We start from the raw sequence: 17,759 nt of genomic DNA on the forward strand, positions 1-17,759 counted from the left end.
TCGAGACAGTATCGAGCTATATAGGGTCTTCATGTGTGTCTTAGCCGCCGTCTTTGGAGCTGTCTCACTTTGTCTCACTCGTACATACGAGTCCTTTTGTCATGATGACTTGCATCTTCTGCTCATCCCTGTGCAGATTGCCGTCAGTATTGTCCTTATATCGGCGATCACTCGTCTTACGTTTGCTCCCAAATAAGTATGTCTAACTGTATCATACTCATTATCGTAAAGCTTCAGTGATTTGACCGATGATGTTACACGCTGTTTCGTTCTCTTGCATGATCCGTACCGAATCCGGGGTAGTTATCGTTGTTTTAGCTGTGTCTCCGTTATCATTATGGTGAAGGATACCTCATTGTCGAAGCGTCAACTGGTGGAGGTCCTGCATACAGCCAAGACTAATAGGGAGAAAAATCGTGCTGCAAAACTACTGAAAAAGTGAGAGAGATTTCCCTGTGCGTGGACCACCACACCGAATCTGGCCAGGTTCGATCCTCAGCCACACTTCGAATATGATGAAGAGGCTACTAAACAGAACATCAGGCTGAAGAAGTCGGATAGGCTTTTACAGTAAGGATCATGGACGCATAACTTTATCTTCATAAATTGTGATCACTCTTGCAGTTACATGTGTTATCGATGCGATCGAGTGAGGCAGTGCCTAGCTAAGGTAACTTGGGGTTCTACTCCGCGTTAGACCGTCTATTGGAAGAATTGTTTACTATCAGGGCTCCTTCACGACGAGCAAAGGAGTGAAGACTATCTGTCCGGGTTGTTACAATAACCTTTTATCCCAGGCAGAGGTAGTAGCATATTTGATCTACGTAGTTTCTCAGAATCAGCACCTATTCTCGTAGGTATCACAACTTCGTGCGCATCATCAGAAGTTAGGGCTCACGCCGAAGGTGCTGTAAAAGTGTAATTAGTCGGAAACCGACGTCCAGTAATTCCCTATGGGCTGCCCCGAAAGAGCGCCGTAAATACTTGATAGTCTATACAGAGAGGATGCTGATAGATACTCGAAAGAGTGCTGCGTTTAGTATTGGTAGAGAGGTAGACATTTGTGTTCGCAGCCTTGAGTTTTCGTTCGTACAATGTCTCAAGTTTACGAAGGCTTCAACATACATGCGCAGTTGGACCATCTCCATGTAATAGGGAAGGAGGCCTACCTCACTTACAACATATTTCGGTGCTTAGATGCGGTATCCCGGAACTGGCCACGCTGATATGGGCCGTTATGAGTGGGCAACGACCATCCATAGGTAGCGCGATCGACAGCTCTCATCGTGAAATCATGTGTATAGGGATACTATGGCATCCCATGTTGGACATCAGTCGAGGTTGGCATATATCGCTATTTGTGAGAACGAACCAATCGCTAGAGTGCGGTACAACTGCCTTATGGTGAGTGATTTGCTCAGAGGGGACTCCAGGTCGGACAGAGCTGATGATCTCTGCGTTTTAGAGTATGCTCCATCCGATAACTAGGCCGGCTACCAAGGAGGAGCGAGAGAAAATGGGAAACTGAGTGACGAGATGGCGCCATCCCAGATAGACCAACATTGACGTAATATTGAATAGTAGCCTTCTCTTACTGACGAGAGCTTTGCGTTGTCATAGTATCACGATGGGGATTCCCTAGTTTCCGTATAGCAGTTATTGTATCACTTTCTTTCCTTTCCCTAAACCGTGTTGATTCCTCGATTGCCCATCCTTCTACTCCGACCTAGGACTCGGGATTCGGAACTATCGGTGTCAGAAGGCCTCAACACTGAAATGGCTTCCTGGATTCAATCCTCTCTGGTGTTGCCAACACCGTGTTGGACTGCGTGTTTGCGGAGTCGGTGGGTTTCTGGGTCTCAGGCTCGGAAGTGTTCATAAAGTAGAAGGTCAATAACTCGTCTGCAGCAATTCGAAATAGCATAGACCGAATTGCTATAGCGGGGAAATGATATATTCTCTCTTCGATGAGCCAAGCCGGTTGACGAGTCACCATCGCAGTGCTCTCGGCAGGACCATTGCTGGAAGTGGGTCCTCTCTCCACGCCATTAGGTTATATCCTGAGTGTTATGTATGAGGGTTTTCGATACCAATAGTTGAGCTTGTGTAATACTGTGGATCTCAGATGATTCTTGTGCCCACGTTTCCAAGAAGCCAGGCTTGATTCCGTCTGTTTTTGTCAACAGATCTAACCCGTTTTAATCGATGTCGTATGAAAGGCCCCATGATAAATCGAGTCATTAGTTTTACTCGTATCCATGACTCGCTTCACGAATGCCTGATTTTGTGAGTCCTCCCTCCATCTCTGAACACCATATTGTAGATCTCCTGCTGGCCAACAGCGGTCTGCGGTTTTTGATAGCAGCTTTTTTGGGCCCTACAGAATCCACTAAGGGATTGTTTGCAACATGTTGGCAGCTGTGCGACATTAATCCTATAACCTCCCGTGCTCCGGCCGAGGTAGGCTACCAATGGTGTCGATGTTGATGGCAGCCTTCAAAATCTATTTCTTAGACCTTCACCCGCAACGCACTCATACTGTGGCCTGCAAAAAAAGACGAGTCCCCAGACTGCGATGTATGTGGTCTTGCTGCTGCGCCTGATGGCGTTGCCACGCTCGACATTCTCTTTATCATTTGCTTACATGATCCACAAGTACGTTAACAAACAGGTTAAAAGCCTTCTCATTGTAGTCATGAAGGGCTCACTGTTTCAGTTCTTGCGATCTCGGAATACATCGGAGGATACTCCTCTGCTTGTTGCTAGTAAGTACTCCCGAGTTCGAACCATTCGGCTCATCCTTCTACTGGAAAGGAAGCTTTTAAGGGACAATGGAGGAGCGAGAGGCAGACCTCTTGTGCAAGATGTTGATAACTGCGGGTGAGATTTGCCGTGATCGGCCGCTTTAGAGTATTAATTCCTTCCTATACTCCCATCACATATGCACCACATCCCTTGGCGACATTCTTGTTTTAGTCGTAATGCCCTTCATCTCTGCCCTGATGCTGCATGCATACGAGTGCTTCTAGATGCCGGATGCAATGTCTTCCTATTGGACGACCTCCAACGTTTACCCATTACTTGGGCTCAGCGTAGAGGAGCAGACCCAGAGGTGAACATCTCTCAATGCTCTGGCTTCACGCGAGTTGGCGAATATCTGTTCGTCTCCCTGGTCTTTGTTCAGGTTATGGAGTTGCTGTCCGATGCCATGAAAAAGCATCCCAAGAATCGAGAATTCGGATGTCTACCATTTGACAGCTGTACACTGCAATGATCACTGTCGTTTATAGATTAGTATCCTCGCCATCATATGAGCTTACTGATGTTGCGTTAATCGTTGTTGAGATATAAGTAACCCAGAATAGTCAATAGTATCGGCGAGCGCGAGACCAGTACGACTCGAGTGATTGGCAATGTGCGTATCATGTCGCACTTGACAGCATTTATAACCGGAGTGCTTCTAGATCGATCGACTGGTCTGTAGCAGCGCAGCAAGTCTCAGACACCCGAATAGAAGAATAAGCTCTCGGGCTTAACTGCGATAAACCTAGTGTCGTTCCGTTCTCGAGTGTGGAAACTTTTACTAGGAAGAGTGTGATGATTCGGCCGTCAAATTCAGTATGGAATTGCATGAACTGACAATTCCTTCGTGTGGCAGATTGGCAACATTCACTGTCCTAAACACCTTGTATGATTACTGCAGAGGTAGTAATTTTAACTCTAGGGACAGCGTGTCCGACTGGTTTCAGAGGTGGACCAGAAGTCTACGGGGCTCTGTCCGCGCAGATTCGAATTCTGTCACTTGGTTATTGGAACGTCTGCCCGTCTTGCCTCATCAGCCGAAGCACCGCCTAATGAACTGTAATACTTCAATATCTTTCATAGTCTGCCTCCCTTGGCGAGCCCGTGGCGTGGACACTCAAGTTCCAGCGAACTAAGCGATGATGAGCGATCCTAGAGAAGGAATATGAGAACAGCTAGCTTATGGGTAGACGCCGTAAACAGCGTGTCCGAGTGGTTAAGGAGGTGGACTCGAAATCCACTGGGCTCTGCCCGCGCAGGTTCGAATCCTGCCGCTGTCGGATACATACTCGAAAAAGTTTTCTTTTAGCACCTGAAAGAAAGCCACTTACCCCACTCCACGGTGTTTGAAGCGTCTGCCCATCTAGCCTCATTAGCCGAAGCGCCATGACCAGCTTCCGGCCGATTGATATCTGCAAATTTTCTCTCCTTCAGAGCTTCAAAACAGTGGGATACTTGCATGAAATAGCATTCATTTCGGAAGTGCTCTGCTCGCCTCCTACACAATTGAACCCCAAGGTCCTCCCAATAGCAGAACGTCCCCCTAAATAGTCAGGATACAACACAGAATGATGCGTCATGTGTTCTTACGTAATTGTATGAGTTGACGAAGATTTGTGTACTGTCGAGTGCGCGCCGTACTGTCCCGCCCAGCGCTGGCACGCATGTACATATCACGCTTGTGTTGATAACAATGATTATCTACGTAACTTCTAGACAACGTCCACAATTGGATCAGTTGCGCTCAGTTGTCCATTTGCTCCACAACTCATCAACAGATTCCAAGTACAATCGATTAGGAGGGCGCGCGCTATTGACCAGCGCATGATCTACTCGGGGTCGGAGCGATCAACCAAGGTTACTAGGGGAAATTTCTATCGCCTCAGCTATTACTTCATAACCTTTGACCGCTACCACCGGATCCAACAGCATGCACTTCGCAATCCTACTGTCTGTTATTGCTGGTAAAGCAACCCTCAACGAGACCATGCAGGCTTTCAACCGGCCGCTTCTCCTTCAGGCGCCGTTGCCGTTGAGGCTGCCCTCATGCAGACTGAGGGCCGCCACCATCATCAGCATCACAACTTCAGACACACTCGTCACATTGACGTTGATGACGACGATGATAAGGGATCCTCCATCTCCGGGGGCAAAAAAGATGTGAGTCGCCCGAAGGGTCTTATTGCTTGGAGTTCAAAAACTCTACGGGAAATAGCCTTGACAATGGACCTCCCTGTATGCAGTTCTCAATTCGTATTCCGGTCTGATCAATGTACCGCATGCTCAGGCCGATGCGGTGATGGCTGAGTTGAGCGCTAAGACGAGGAAGGCCATGGCCGAACTAAAGAAGGACGTGCTCGTAGAAAAGCAAGTCCACGAGCAGTTCGACAAGGAACTCAAGGGTTTGGTGACACCTGGCAGGGTAAAGCTCAGTCGTTGGACTCGTTCGCTTCAGGAACCACTCGAGAAGAACTTAAATGAGGCGGAAAGCGGCTCTGAAAAAGATGATGATGACGGCGGTGATGATGATGATGACGGCGGCTCGTTCATTCAAGAGGGCACAAAGAGCGACGATGCCGACGATAAGTTCATTGCTACTCTCGATTCCATCATGAAAAAAGATGAACTAAGCTCTTCTGAGTATGAGAAGGGCCTCGACGACTGGTATACTGGTTTCAAAAAGGAGCTGATCAGCTTCGCTAAGAGCGATGATGGAGACCATCAGCCGGACGACCACGACGACAAAATTGATGATCTCTCGCTGGCCCAGATTGGGGCTAAGACTACCGTTAAGAGAATCAAGTGCTCATATGATGACGATGAGGTCAGCAACTTACCTTCACCAGGGCCGTTGTGAGCAATTGGTGTGTTGTAGGATTCCCTGTTGCAGAAGGCTCAAGGGTCGGGCGAAGACAACGAGGCTCAGTTCAAGGCTGTAAGATCCTGGCTCGAGTCTAGTGTCTGGAGCTGATGTCGATTCTCTTTAGGAAGTCGATGAAGAGGAAAATGGTGAGGAGAGGAAGAAACGATGCGAACACAATACCAAATTCGGCATTGTAAGGCTCTCCGGGCTTCGATCATATAAGACGAATTGCACGCATGTTCAGGAGCAGAACGATGAGTGAAGCCGTGTTCGCCGATGCGAATCGTACTGCATGTAAATACTCGTCGTGGCTAGCTTGGACAGAGTTATGTTTTCATGCATATTTGACTCCTGGATGAATCGATAGTCGTAGCCATTACCTCTTTCCAAATGCTTCCCGTCGCTATCAAGTTCCCCGGAAGAATTAGTAAGCTCAGTAAGGTTACGACATGCATTGAAACCGTCTTCTTAGTGCAAATAGCCCTTTGGCTCGTCATCATAATCACCACCAAAGCCGACATGGAGTTCCCCAACTCTGACACTCATGAGGGAAAGCATGCCCATAAGGTGTGTCTGCGTGCTCATCGTGGTCTATTCTGGACGCACCCTTCTACAGCATTCAAGTCACCATCACATCAAACATGGTTATAAGGGCAAGCAACCCAACACGGATACTAAAGTCCATACCGCGGGTGTAAGTGGCCGTATGAGCGCTGATTCCGACGTTCTCGTTGTGAAGGTTGCTCATCACGAACACGCTAACAAGACACATCATCATAGCAGCTCCGTACTGGAACAGGATGCCGCTAGGAGAAGGAGGAGGCTCAGGGACGCACACGTCGATACGAATCAGCAGGTGCAGTAACATGGGCGACTCTGACCCTGCCACTTCTGGGGATGCGTCTTGATGTCTGTCGTGGACGAACAGATATCGGAACCGTCGGTTGAACCCCTCTCGATTGATCACGACGAGGCTGATCTTTTCAACAGCAAGAACGATTTCTTGGACACCAAGGTGGGATCCTATGCGGTATGTACGTGACCGATCTATTAGTCCTTGGAGTGAATATAGTTGTATCAGAAGTGAACGATTGAGGCACCACTGCATGGGCTGATGTGGAGAAACCATGTGTTATTGCTTACTTAGTCCTTCCTTACGGATCCGGACCTGCAACCAATATTCTCCCACTCAGCCGGTCAAGAAAACAAGTGAGCTATCGTATCATGGCAACTCTGTCATCCTTGCATCCTCTACGTTCAGGTCTCACACGGCTGAGAACACTGTGGCGCCACGACAACAGGCGACTATGGACAGCACTGTTACGCCCACCCCTGCCGCTGGACTTGATGAAGGATCTCACACTGGGCGGCTTCAAAAGTGAATTGATCTCTCCCGAGAGCCCAAGCTGTGCTTGGGCCGATCACGGCCGGTCCACTGAGAGGAATGGGGTGACCTCGCGCCTTTCAGGATCGTCCATGCTGGTCTTGCCTTCGTTGGCGTATGCCTATTATTCTTTGGAATTCTGATGACCGTCCATGTTGATTATCGTCGGAAGGTGAGGAGTGCCGTGGTGGCCCATCAGGTCTGAACTGCATCGTGCCAGGTTCTGGACAGCATCAAGTCACAGGGAGCAGCCACGGGCCCTCACTTCAAGAAAGTGTTGAGTGCGTCATGGTTTAAAGTTGGGAATTATATTGGCAGTTCGAAGTCTGGAGAAAGTGAAACGGCTTGAGCATGATATGTGCTCCTTACAGCATCCTGTCAGAACCCATCCTTCCGGTCGTCGTCGTCGACGCAGTCTCGGGTCCCTCTGAAACCAGCGCAGGCGCCTAGATGGGAGGCTCCAACTCGTGATTCCGATGAATGCATGTCATGCAAATAGGTGTAGGTGACCACTCTTAAACAACCTCTTTGGTTACAGTTGAGCAATATAAGAAGTTAAAGGAAGTAGCCCATTCGCTATACGATCGGCGTCGCCCATCGTATAGCGATATTGTCCCGTTCGGCCAGAAATGTGATGGTATTGCAAAGGTCATCGAAGTTCTAACAGGCGTTTTTCTCTCCATCTCCAAGATAGTTCTAAACATGATTAATGCATTCAAATCGGAGCCGTCGGAAGTATTGCTCTGCATCCCTGTTACAGAGAGTGGTGATTGAGATGAGCTCTCCTTGCTCTCGAACGTCATTGCTTTTGCCCCACAAACCAGTCCGCAGAGACCTCGATGAGGTGACCTCGTCCGCAGTAGTAGACTCGTTTCCCTCATAAGAGAGCGTCGGCGAGATCGGAGCGTGAGAAGCTATGACCCGACTCAATGGACTTGATAAGACCTATTGAGTACCTAACCACTGCCTAACAAGAGTCCAGGCTAGAAATATCACTTTTGTACTGTTACTTATACTACCAGTCCATAGTCCGCTGTTCATGTAACTGCATGAAAAAGCGCCACTTGGAGCGGAGTTCCATGTTCACACGTATGTCCCATGGTTGCATGCTAGATTGCCCAAATACGACTGATCAAGTCAGCGACTAACGGTGAGTTAAATCAGCGACCCAGAGATCGCCTTTGAGAGGTGCTGACCTACTCTGGGATCTACTTCGGCCTTGCATAAGGGTCTTCTCCTCCCTTATGCCTCCCATGAGTACTGGTCTCGGAAGCGGGCTGAAGGCCCGCGGCTTTCAATTGACAAAAAAACTATTTCCGGTTGCGCTCCATTGGGACCACCTCCGGCAAAATCGGCGCAATTTTCTTCTGAGGTTTCGGAACGTTTTACGAAGCTTTGCGTGGTGGTCGTCATTGAAGTAGGTTTACTAGCAACTTGGACGGTTGTTGCGTGTCAATGATCCCCTCGATGCTGATCTTCAGCATGGTTTACTGATTATCCTCACTGCTCGTGCTAGCAATGATGATGACCCTTTTCGTAACACGCGATATGCAGTTGAAGATCTTTCCGCGGTTCCATTACTCAGTTTCGTGTTCCGAAATCCTCGTGTATGGGACGAACCGTTCGAGTATTGTTCATCAGAGTTGGATGGACTATTTGAATCTAATGTCATCTTCTTCCAGGCTGAGCCAACTACCAGTAGAGCTGAGTGGTGGTAGTACTTGGGGAACTCGTCCGGAGTATTTCTCAGCGATTATATGGATGCTGTGGCAGCGGTGCATATCCGCTAGTTGAATTCATCTCTATGTAGAGCCTTCTGTAAAGCTTCACCCTCAAAAAAGCATCGTCGTTTGTATTGGTGTTTTCCTCCTCATACGGTGGTGACTCCCAATAGACTGTCGAACCTACAGGATGATTCCCTTAGTTATTTATCTCGGAGGTCTGTTGGGGTTTTCGCGCGCCTGTCAGTAGCCTTCGGTGTGGTTGTGATTACCACTTTCTTAGATGTGAGGTCTATGGGATCTATATCGTCCTCTGATGACGATATAGAGAGTGTAGAAGTGGTGCGGGGAGAGGCGGAGCCGCAAGGACAGCCAAGCGCATCCTCCGGTAGCAAGAAGCGCGCTAGAAGTGAGCCAGGTGGTGCTGCAGTTCGGGCTTATCGTATTGGTTCGCTCACGTCGAACGTCGAAATGCAGGGCTGTGAATTTGTTGACATAAAGTGATAGTCGAAATGGTTACAGTTTCGGCTCATTTTATATCTTTTGGTATATTTTGTTCGGCCTGATTTTGGTATAGTAGGATCGACATAGGGCTTGGTAGTAATAGGATAGAAATGGCGAGTTTCAGAGCCGTCAACTAGTGCTCATGCAGCTCCTATGGTGGACGACTCGAGCAACGACACCAGCCATCCCGAGGGGAATCCTCCGAGGACCGCACGGCGAAGAATCATGTCTAGTGATAATCATCACTGTATAGCGACACTGCCAGACAGACTACCTCCGATGAGGAGATATTCTAAGTAGAATTGGAGGCAACTTCGATGGTTGCTTAGAGGTATGGCGATTCAGGTTGAACAAATCTATCGCGTATAGACCGGGCCAAGCTGCTGTATATCACCCAATGTTGGAACGAAAATTGATACTAAAACCATTTCAAGGTAGAAGGCGTAGTTGCACTGTTTGCTGTGGTGGGTTGAGTTCATTGCTGGTAGTTCACCCGTCTGAACTTCCCCCGGATTTTGTGACGGACATGTGGGAGAGGAGTTTGAAAGAAGCCGTGCGGGCGAGTTATGGTCGTGATGGTGACGGCATCGAGGAGATGAGAGGCAACAGGAGTCTTGAAGAGCGATATCGCATTGTAGGGGTGACTCGGTGACTGTCCATATCTCGTTAGTGGTGGTGTTCAGAAGATACTTACTTTGTTTAGGTTGATACTATATGTCGTAATGGCCGTGAACTGGAGCTTTTCGATCTCCTCAGGAGTGAGCTCAAGAATGATATTTTTTCAATTGTCAAGTACGTTTCCTCTTTAACCTCTTTAGGCATGATGAGTGAAGATCAGGTCAATTTCGGAATGTAAAGTTGATGATTCTGCTACTAACGAGGCAGTGGAATGCCTAAAACAGGTTCAAGACGTTTGGAATCGACACAGAAAGGATCTTGTAAGCATCGAGACGAAGGTTTTCATAATAAAATATTGAGGAACCCTTTTGTTCGTTCTCGGTAGGGGCAACTCTAATTTGTATGAGGATCAGTTAAAGTATGTGCCAGCTAGAAACTCGTGAACTGGGCGAGCGGTTTTTCCATTTGTTTTGATGAGTTTGAACTTAATTCCTCTCCGGATGGGTTCACCAAACTTGGTTCTCCACGAATCGAAGTCGCGCACTGGAAAAAGTGTTTCTTGTTATTTTTACTCTCGAGTGTTGAGAATTCTCAGCGGGTTTTGGAGAATCTTCACCTTTTGTTAGTCGAACCAAATTTCAACTGAAGAAGTTGATTACGGAAATAGACACATCTAAAAGGTTGTTATTGATCTCGAAATTACATATCGGTAGTCGCCTCGAGCTTTCGCTGCTGCCTTGCCTTATCTTCGAGTGAATCGACACATCTCCTTCAGGGGCTCGTACGGAATATCTTTTTACCTCTGGACAACTTCTTGGCGGCGACGGGAGGCATGCTGGAGGGGGAGAAAGATTCGTCACGCACGCGGAAGAATTTGCCAGTTGGTTTGAGAGAAATGGGTTTGGGAATGCTGAAGAAATATATGGTGAGTAGAAAATGCAACGAGCAGGGATCGAACCTGCGCCTCGGCCACATGATCATTTCAGTGCTCCTGGGAAAAGAAGAATAACGAGAGATCTATCATATCTCGTGCGTGTGAGTGCCTTCTGACCTGCATACAGCATAGCAGATCTGTATGTGTCGGAGAGGATCCTTCCTGGGACCTGTACGGCGATGTTATCGTTATGATACGGTAAAGTTACCTTAGGTGAAGTATTGGGGTATGTGGTGTTCGTGTAGGTCGCTGGATATGTACAAGGATATGTTCGAGAGACCTTTTGAGGAGGCCACTAAGGAATATTATGAAGACGAGGTGAGCAGTACTGTCATCGACGAGCATGGTCGGGAGAGTGTAAAATGATGAATAACAGCTAGACCTGTAGGGAGCACTTGTAATTGTTATGTTCTCCTCTTCTTTAGTCGGCCTCGAAGATCGATACGTTATCAACTGAAGGGTAAGCTGGGCTATTGTATGGGCGAGAGTGTGAGGGGAAATGTACACATAGTCAACTAACTCGATCTGTTGGTGACAATATGAAAATTATGGGAGAAATTTCTGGGGAATTCGTATTGGCTTCTGTACACTTCTACCTTGGTTCATGCTTTAACTCCTATTCTTAGTGAGAAAAAATCTGAGATCAGCTGAGGAAACTCTAACACTGGATTCCACATGCATTAGATGGGCTTCTGAGCTGCTGTGTTACAAATTTGCCAGTTATGAATTTCGAATGCGTTATGGTAGGATCGAACCGGATACCTCACGGTGTGTAGATATCTGGACTATGTAGAGGGTGTATGGGAGAAGGAGAGGTCCCTGCATGATGCCTGTAAACTCCACTCTCACACTTGGCAGGACACTGATAGGATCCTTAGGGATCAGCTGGTAGGCTGCTTCGCTCCGCCTTTTTTCATTGCTGTTTTTTATTCAGTTGGTCATGCACAGTGCGTCTCTGACTAGTACTGAACGCCTCCTAGAGCTGCTTGATGCGAAACCTGAGCCCAAAACGGAGGCTGCTAAAACTCTATTGCGATTCTTAGAGGTCAGTGAGGAATACGACGTAGAAATGACGTTATGTTTGTCTCTTATTTTGACTTACGTTGCCGAGCCTGGAACCCGTAAGGGATTTGATCATCTTGTCGGTGTTAGATGGTCCATGTCACGTCGGAGGTGAAGTTGTCCTGGTCTCAAGCGATACGTACAATAGGTGAGGCTCTTATGAAAAAGTACTCATATCTGACCTCTTTTGTATCTTACGTGGTCAACCTAAAGATACCTTGCCTTCAACACACTAGCTGAGGGAGTTGGCCTCATTAAGGAGCTGCTCACTTTGAAGGAAAACTTGGACCTGATACTTGCTGACACTTTCGTCGACCCCGACTTGGCGGTGTCCTTCCGAATCGCTGTGAAGGAAGCTTTTGAGGTGAGCAATTTTGTGGCGCGTGACAAGTATGCGTGTTTATTTTAGACCTTCATGAATAGCTGCGACCAAGTGAACAAGTGTGCTCATCTGTTGGCGAAGTAGGGGATACCTATCACTATGTGATAGCTTTTTTCAACAGGTACTGTGATGACTCCATCGGCTCCTATGTACGTAATATGAAGAGTAGTTTAACAGGGGAGGAAGTGGAGGCTAGGATGGATTCGGTTATGACTCTTTTCCGGTAAAAATGTCGGAAAATATTTTTGCGCTGTTTTGGTATTAGTAATAGTCATCGTCCAGCTGAGGAGTCTCCGAGATTTAGGAAGATGATGATGACCAAGTATTGGTGTTGTTGAACAGGTTCATATCGGCGAAAGATATTTTCGAGGCGCACTACAAGAACGATCTGGCCAAGAGGTTGCTCTCTGCTCACACTATGAGGGGGCCTGACGAACCTCTAACTGGTAGAATACCTTTGCCATTGGTGGTACCAATGCCTTCGTCCAGAGAACTCTTCGTATCGAGGACATGAATTGGAGAAGTCTATGCTGCAGAAGCTGAGGACCGAATGTGGAGGTAAGCCAGAGTGACGTTCGATCGTTGTGGGGCTGGACGATGTGCACATGGTCAACTAGATATGTCGCTGACAATATGAGGAAATTTTGGGAAATTCTTACTGGCATACATAAACATCTATATTTAGTGAGGAAACTCCTTAACTCAGCTGAGGGGAGCGAACGTATATTTCTCACGGGGCTGTATAGGGGACTGATAGTCGCAGGGCTATACACATGTCACTCTCGTGGAGGTCTTTAGTACGACTTAGTCTAGTCTGCTGTAGGTGGGTTTACATCGAAGCTTGAGGGGATGTATCGTGATATGGATTTGAGCTGTGCGCTAAACAAGGAGTTCACTGAGAAGAGGAACCAACAACTGCAGGGTGATGATAGCCAATCACCGCAGTTCGAGGTGAGCTACTCTCCTATGGTCCTCGGCATTGCATAGTTCGTCTCAGGCTATGGTCCTGACATCGGGAATCTGGCCCACCTACACTCAGTGGCCCAAGGATGTAAGATAGGGACTGGACAGCAGTGTTGTTGGAGTATATGTTTGCTTCCCTCATTCGGAAGTTTCCTCGCTAATTCTATTTGAATTCGGGTAGAAGCGTTTGGAAACCAACTAGAATCTCCTCAGAATTTTCACATTGTCATGTAGTTGATTGTGTGCATATTTTCCACCCATACTGAGATCGAACGAGTTCAGTTCCGACCCTCCCCGCCCCGATAGCATCGCTGCAGCAGAGCTTCACTCAGTTCTACATCGGCAAACACTCGGGACGAACACTCACCTGGATGCCGTCACTCGTAAGCTTCGTCAGTCATTGGTGTTGATAGAGGTTTGTGAGTTGCCCATGGAGTGGTATGGGTATAATATCTCATGTGTCCGTACTGCTCGCCCGCTATATATTCGATTTATTACCAACAATGCGGGTACGAGGGCACATCCATTGGCATCACAAAATTGTCAGTGTTTTCTGGGTCAGCAGCCAGAGTGACGACACGAGACTCGATACGATATCGGACGGATGCAGTACATGATCCCATCTAGCTTTCTGTCACATGTGCTCTCCCAGTGTTCTCTATCCTTAGGGAGGAGCATTGGTCCGATATAACATGCGCAGTACAGCTCGACCCGTCGTGAAGGACCTTGTGGTATCAGCAGCCCAAGCAATAGTGCTTACATATGTATTCAATGATAGCAGCACTGCTACTGCTGCCAAGGTCTGTGAAGGTGAGTGCGAGGTCGCAGGTTCGATCCCTGGGGGTTGCAACTTGCGATTTGTTCATAGAGAATTAGCCATTTCAACAATTCTGCTCATACGGTGTTCTCATTCCGACAGTTACTGGCTTGCCTGTGGAAGAGCTCCGGCGGATCCTCTTCCCTATGGTCTACCGAGTCCGGGTAGGTTATTCGCAGTAGCATTGGAAGCATTGATAGTTGCATCAGATTCTTAACAGATCAACAGGAGGACCCGAGGATAAGCAAGTGGCTGCTTCTGAATCATATACTCTCAATAGGGAGTTACAGGAGAAGAAGAGGCGTATCATAGTACCACAGGTGATCTTGTTGATATACATCCGAGTTCGATTCCTGGTGAAGGCACATTTCTTGTGTTTAGATGGCCGTACGGGACGAAAAGGCGGAAGTGCGTGCCACTGATAGCAGGGTTAACGAAGATCGACAGTAAGCAGATCGTGTTCGACTCGCGACGGCAGTATTTTCGACGGAGTATTTACTATCAGATTCCTTCTGGACGCTGTATTAGTCCGGATCATGAAATCGAAGAAGACGTTGTCTCATAACTCCCTTGTGGCAGAGACTCTCAAGGAATGCAGTGCTACTTTCACTGCCGAGATTGGTGAAGTTAAAAAACGGTTAGTCCCGGAATCGAACTTGCACGGCTTTTTGATTGGCTTCCTTCTCAGCATCGAGTCCCTCATTGAGCGAGAGTACTTGGAAAGGGATTTGTCGAGTCCCAGCACGTATCATTACCTCGCGTAGTTTCATCTCTTGTTGACCGTTGTGATTTGAGTTGTCATTGTAGTGGGCCACCTTAAAGACTGAGATATGCATAACTACAACACAGCCGTACCATGCTAACAATATTAGCATGAAACGGCTGAAGGGTAACGTAAATCCACATGGCATCCGATTCCTACTCCATAACGAAATCGATGTTCTTATACGCGGGATTGATTTCTCGATTTCACCACTGCCAGAAGTTGTGTCTCTTTCCGTGAATGTGATTTTTCACTCATAAAATTTCGCCTTGATAGCAAAATAGATTTCTGAAAGGTACAGTAGTGTGGCGCTACTCGTACCGGGCTGCTAGTAACTACAGTTTAGCTATTCTTCCCTTATACTCATATAGTATTCGCTAGATGACAAAGGAGTTGGGAATGGCAAAGAATATACATATGGGATCACATGCTTACAATCCTCGGTAAATCATGTAATGCAACGTGAGATTATAAGCTGGAATACCTCGGGTTGTGGTAAAATCATTGCTGAGGTAAGGTACCATTATCAGCGGATTAGGTTCGCGTTTGGCATCGAGAAAGGAGGGTCTTAGGCTATTGTACATTAGCGAGATTCATTACACTGAGGCAAATCTTCAAGTGGGATAGTCAGCTCACCTCGAGAAACAGTTCTTGGTAAGATTTTGAACTTTTGTCCGTGTTCCACTCCCCTCATGCCTGCAATGATTGAAGGAACGCAACCAGAACAAACAATCATTGCTTTCTGCATCAATCGTGATTTGAGACTTTTCACTTGCTAAGGGATGGATATAATCACTACTGAGCCAGTTAGTTGATGAATGAGAGATATACAACAGTACTTACGAATGAATAGCAAGCGATTATCGCGTCCTGGCGGGCTCATCTACAACTAATCGCCGAGGACGAGTGCTTTCAGTGGCGAGCTCAACATCGCAGAGATCTAGGGCGGTGTTGGCGTAGTAAGAGCGGTAGCAGTCTGCACTGCAGAAGTAGACCCCGGAGAAGTAGCTGCCGTGGTTATGATAGGAGTCGTAGTTGTACTGTCCCCGTAATTATTGCAGACACTCGGGCCACAAGGCTGGTCACCGTCATAGCAGACCGGTACGTAGAGCCACCACTTGCAGTACGACACGCGATCACCGGAGAGGCCAGTGTTAGTAGCGGCACAGTAGGCGTCACAATTGGGGCTGGGGCCGGCATGAGAGTCAGGAGGACCTCCAGTGGGGGCAGGGGTGCCGGTAGGGCAATCTGATGGGCCACAGGACTGATCCCCACCGTAGCAGGAGGGCTCACTCTTCCACCACTTGCAGAAGGAAGATGGTCCATTGAGACCAACACAGTAGGAATTGCAAGGGACGGACTCGTAAGGGTGGGCCTCGAAAGGAAGTGTCGGCGTCGGGGCAGGAGGCCACGTCTGCGAGGTGCACACAGTTTGATCCCCACACGGCTGATCACCACCGAGACAAGTAGGGCGAGGGAGCCACCACTTGCAGTACGAAGCCTCATCGTTGAGACTCTGACACATAGTGTCACACGCTGGCTCATACGTTCCATCACCAGTGGGGACCGCATCAGTCGGTGTCACCGTTACAGGAGGGCCGCAGATAGCAATAGTGCCACAAGGCTGATCACCCCCTTGGCAAGTGGGTGGGCTCAAATCCAGTTTACAGTAAGAAGCACCTCCGTTAAGTCCCTGGCAGTAGACGTCGCAGGTGTTCTGCAAGGTAGCAGGGTTAACGGGACTTGCCGAGCCTGTAGTGGTTGGGATGGACGTGGTGGTGCTGGCTTGGAGATTACGTGGACTCCCTAACACCACTGCAGAAAGAGTACTGACGGTGAGTAGTTTGAACATGAGTAAGAAGGTCTGTTAGAAATCTGATATCAGCATTGACTTGTCAGCCACGACAGGCTTAGAAGGGCTACACACGCTCAGTTCAGCAGCTCTTGCAATGAATCAGCTGTGCGATTGATGACCGTATAAAAGCAGATGCTGGATGTGATGCGATGCGACCAGATCGAAACGGTTTGATGTTACTATCTTCCATCGTGCGCTGGGTCTTTCATTTTCCGCCTGTGAGAAGTGTTCGCCAGCCAGTGTCCGAGCACCGTCTGTTACTCTAACGATTACGGCGATTTGGGGTGGCATTATCGGCCCTCGCGCTTATATAGCAAGTTGTTAAATTTTTAAATGCGTCCAGTGTTGGAAGTTAGCAACGTCACGACGAGACTGGGAATGGATAAGCAGCTAATTCCGAAGTCATCATGTCGTCGATCTGACTTCCTTCAATCGGAATGCTCTGCCGTAGTGTACAAACGACAAGTTCAGGACGATTTTGTAACTTCGTGTGTGTTACGGGGTCGCGATAGGAACTACGGGACCCTCAGCAGGAGCGCTCATGGGCAGGCAAGTAGGTGAGGAGGGACAGCCACCCTTGCAGTATCAAGACTGTTAAACTCAATCTGGAGGAATGCCCAAATGACCAATACGTGTTGATGACGATGAGACAAGTCTGCAGTAATTTTGGTACTCGTGTTGGTCTCTGAGCATTTCTACCAGGAGTGGTGTGTGAAGTTCCATGATGCAGTGAGGAGACCTGCGGGCTCGCTGATGAAGTGTGACATATCTTGACACACTGGTCGGGGTCGGTTTTATAACGATGCGATAGAAGAGAAACCGATGAGTTCAATTTTGTTAGTTCAGCTTTGCCTGATAGAGTAACACAATAAAGCACGCACTTATCTGGTCTTCACTTTCTAATGGTAGCTGATCCAACGTAACATATGATACAATCACCTAGCCGAGAAGTTGAGGAAATCGTTTCCTGAAGTTGCCGAGATCAGTTCCCTCCATAACGCGAGTATAGCTTTTCTTCACAATGTTGTCAACACCTTGTTTCATATTGCGTATGTTCTGCGAAGTGTTTGCACGATCATATCGTCAGTACG

General features: G+C 47.9%; 5 protein-coding genes and 1 non-coding gene across 6 annotated transcripts; 5 read left to right on the forward strand and 1 right to left on the reverse strand.

The window, feature by feature from the left end:
- Nucleotides 1–337: 337 nt before the first annotated feature.
- Nucleotides 338–914, forward strand: Pmar_PMAR003319 (conserved hypothetical protein; the record flags this gene model as incomplete). The annotated part of the gene is made up of 5 exons (XM_002784022.1): nucleotides 338–438; nucleotides 487–570; nucleotides 625–670; nucleotides 729–803; nucleotides 858–914. The coding sequence occupies 5 exons, from the start codon at nucleotides 338–340 to the stop codon at nucleotides 912–914; spliced, it is 363 nt and encodes a 120-aa protein (XP_002784068.1).
- Nucleotides 915–1,071: 157 nt separating this feature from the next.
- On the forward strand, nucleotides 1,072–1,570 carry Pmar_PMAR003320 (Splicing factor 3B subunit, putative). The gene is made up of 4 exons (XM_002784023.1): nucleotides 1,072–1,148; nucleotides 1,198–1,262; nucleotides 1,305–1,404; nucleotides 1,466–1,570. The coding sequence occupies exons 1-4, from the start codon at nucleotides 1,095–1,097 to the stop codon at nucleotides 1,526–1,528; spliced, it is 282 nt and encodes a 93-aa protein (XP_002784069.1). The 5' UTR covers nucleotides 1,072–1,094; the 3' UTR covers nucleotides 1,529–1,570.
- A 2,430-nt stretch (nucleotides 1,571–4,000) lies between these two features.
- Pmar_PMAR003321 lies at nucleotides 4,001–4,082 on the forward strand. The gene has a single exon. It is a non-coding gene; the product is annotated as a tRNA-Ser (tRNA).
- Nucleotides 4,083–4,848: 766 nt separating this feature from the next.
- Nucleotides 4,849–5,927, forward strand: Pmar_PMAR003322 (conserved hypothetical protein; the record flags this gene model as incomplete). The annotated part of the gene is made up of 6 exons (XM_002784024.1): nucleotides 4,849–4,962; nucleotides 5,090–5,209; nucleotides 5,258–5,626; nucleotides 5,678–5,737; nucleotides 5,790–5,858; nucleotides 5,910–5,927. 6 exons carry the CDS (start codon nucleotides 4,849–4,851, stop codon nucleotides 5,925–5,927), a joined length of 750 nt encoding a protein of 249 aa, XP_002784070.1.
- A 2,761-nt stretch (nucleotides 5,928–8,688) lies between these two features.
- Pmar_PMAR003323 (Cullin-5, putative) lies at nucleotides 8,689–14,814 on the forward strand (the record flags this gene model as incomplete). The annotated part of the gene is made up of 28 exons (XM_002784025.1): nucleotides 8,689–8,763; nucleotides 9,054–9,179; nucleotides 9,399–9,570; nucleotides 9,620–9,708; nucleotides 9,763–9,908; nucleotides 9,978–10,066; nucleotides 10,113–10,212; nucleotides 10,668–10,817; nucleotides 10,879–11,024; nucleotides 11,072–11,144; nucleotides 11,252–11,286; nucleotides 11,603–11,714; nucleotides 11,761–11,889; nucleotides 11,979–12,055; nucleotides 12,102–12,252; nucleotides 12,298–12,350; nucleotides 12,392–12,493; nucleotides 12,613–12,716; nucleotides 12,760–12,828; nucleotides 13,094–13,221; nucleotides 13,268–13,308; nucleotides 13,511–13,616; nucleotides 13,902–14,043; nucleotides 14,153–14,214; nucleotides 14,260–14,370; nucleotides 14,432–14,496; nucleotides 14,556–14,687; nucleotides 14,739–14,814. The coding sequence occupies exons 1-28, from the start codon at nucleotides 8,697–8,699 to the stop codon at nucleotides 14,812–14,814; spliced, it is 2,853 nt and encodes a 950-aa protein (XP_002784071.1). The 5' UTR covers nucleotides 8,689–8,696.
- Nucleotides 14,815–15,753: 939 nt separating this feature from the next.
- Nucleotides 15,754–16,665, reverse strand: Pmar_PMAR003324 (hypothetical protein; the record flags this gene model as incomplete). Its single annotated transcript, XM_002784026.1, has 1 exon — nucleotides 15,754–16,665. One exon carries the CDS (start codon nucleotides 16,663–16,665, stop codon nucleotides 15,754–15,756), a length of 912 nt encoding a protein of 303 aa, XP_002784072.1.
- Between the last annotated feature and the right edge of the window lie 1,094 nt (nucleotides 16,666–17,759).

This window comes from Perkinsus marinus (genome assembly GCF_000006405.1).
Source record: "Perkinsus marinus ATCC 50983 genomic scaffold scf_1104296935302, whole genome shotgun sequence".
Lineage (NCBI taxonomy): Eukaryota > Perkinsozoa > Perkinsida > Perkinsidae > Perkinsus > Perkinsus marinus.

Coding starts and splice junctions, on each gene's coding strand:
- Pmar_PMAR003320 (XM_002784023.1), top strand. CDS start 1,095: ATGTCTCAAGTTTACGAAGGCTTCAACATACATGCGCAGTTGGACCAT. Junction 1,149..1,197: donor CGCAGTTGGACCATCTCCAT/GTAATAGGGAAG, acceptor TTCGGTGCTTAG/ATGCGGTATCCCGGAACTGG. Junction 1,405..1,465: donor TGCGGTACAACTGCCTTATG/GTGAGTGATTTG, acceptor TCTGCGTTTTAG/AGTATGCTCCATCCGATAAC.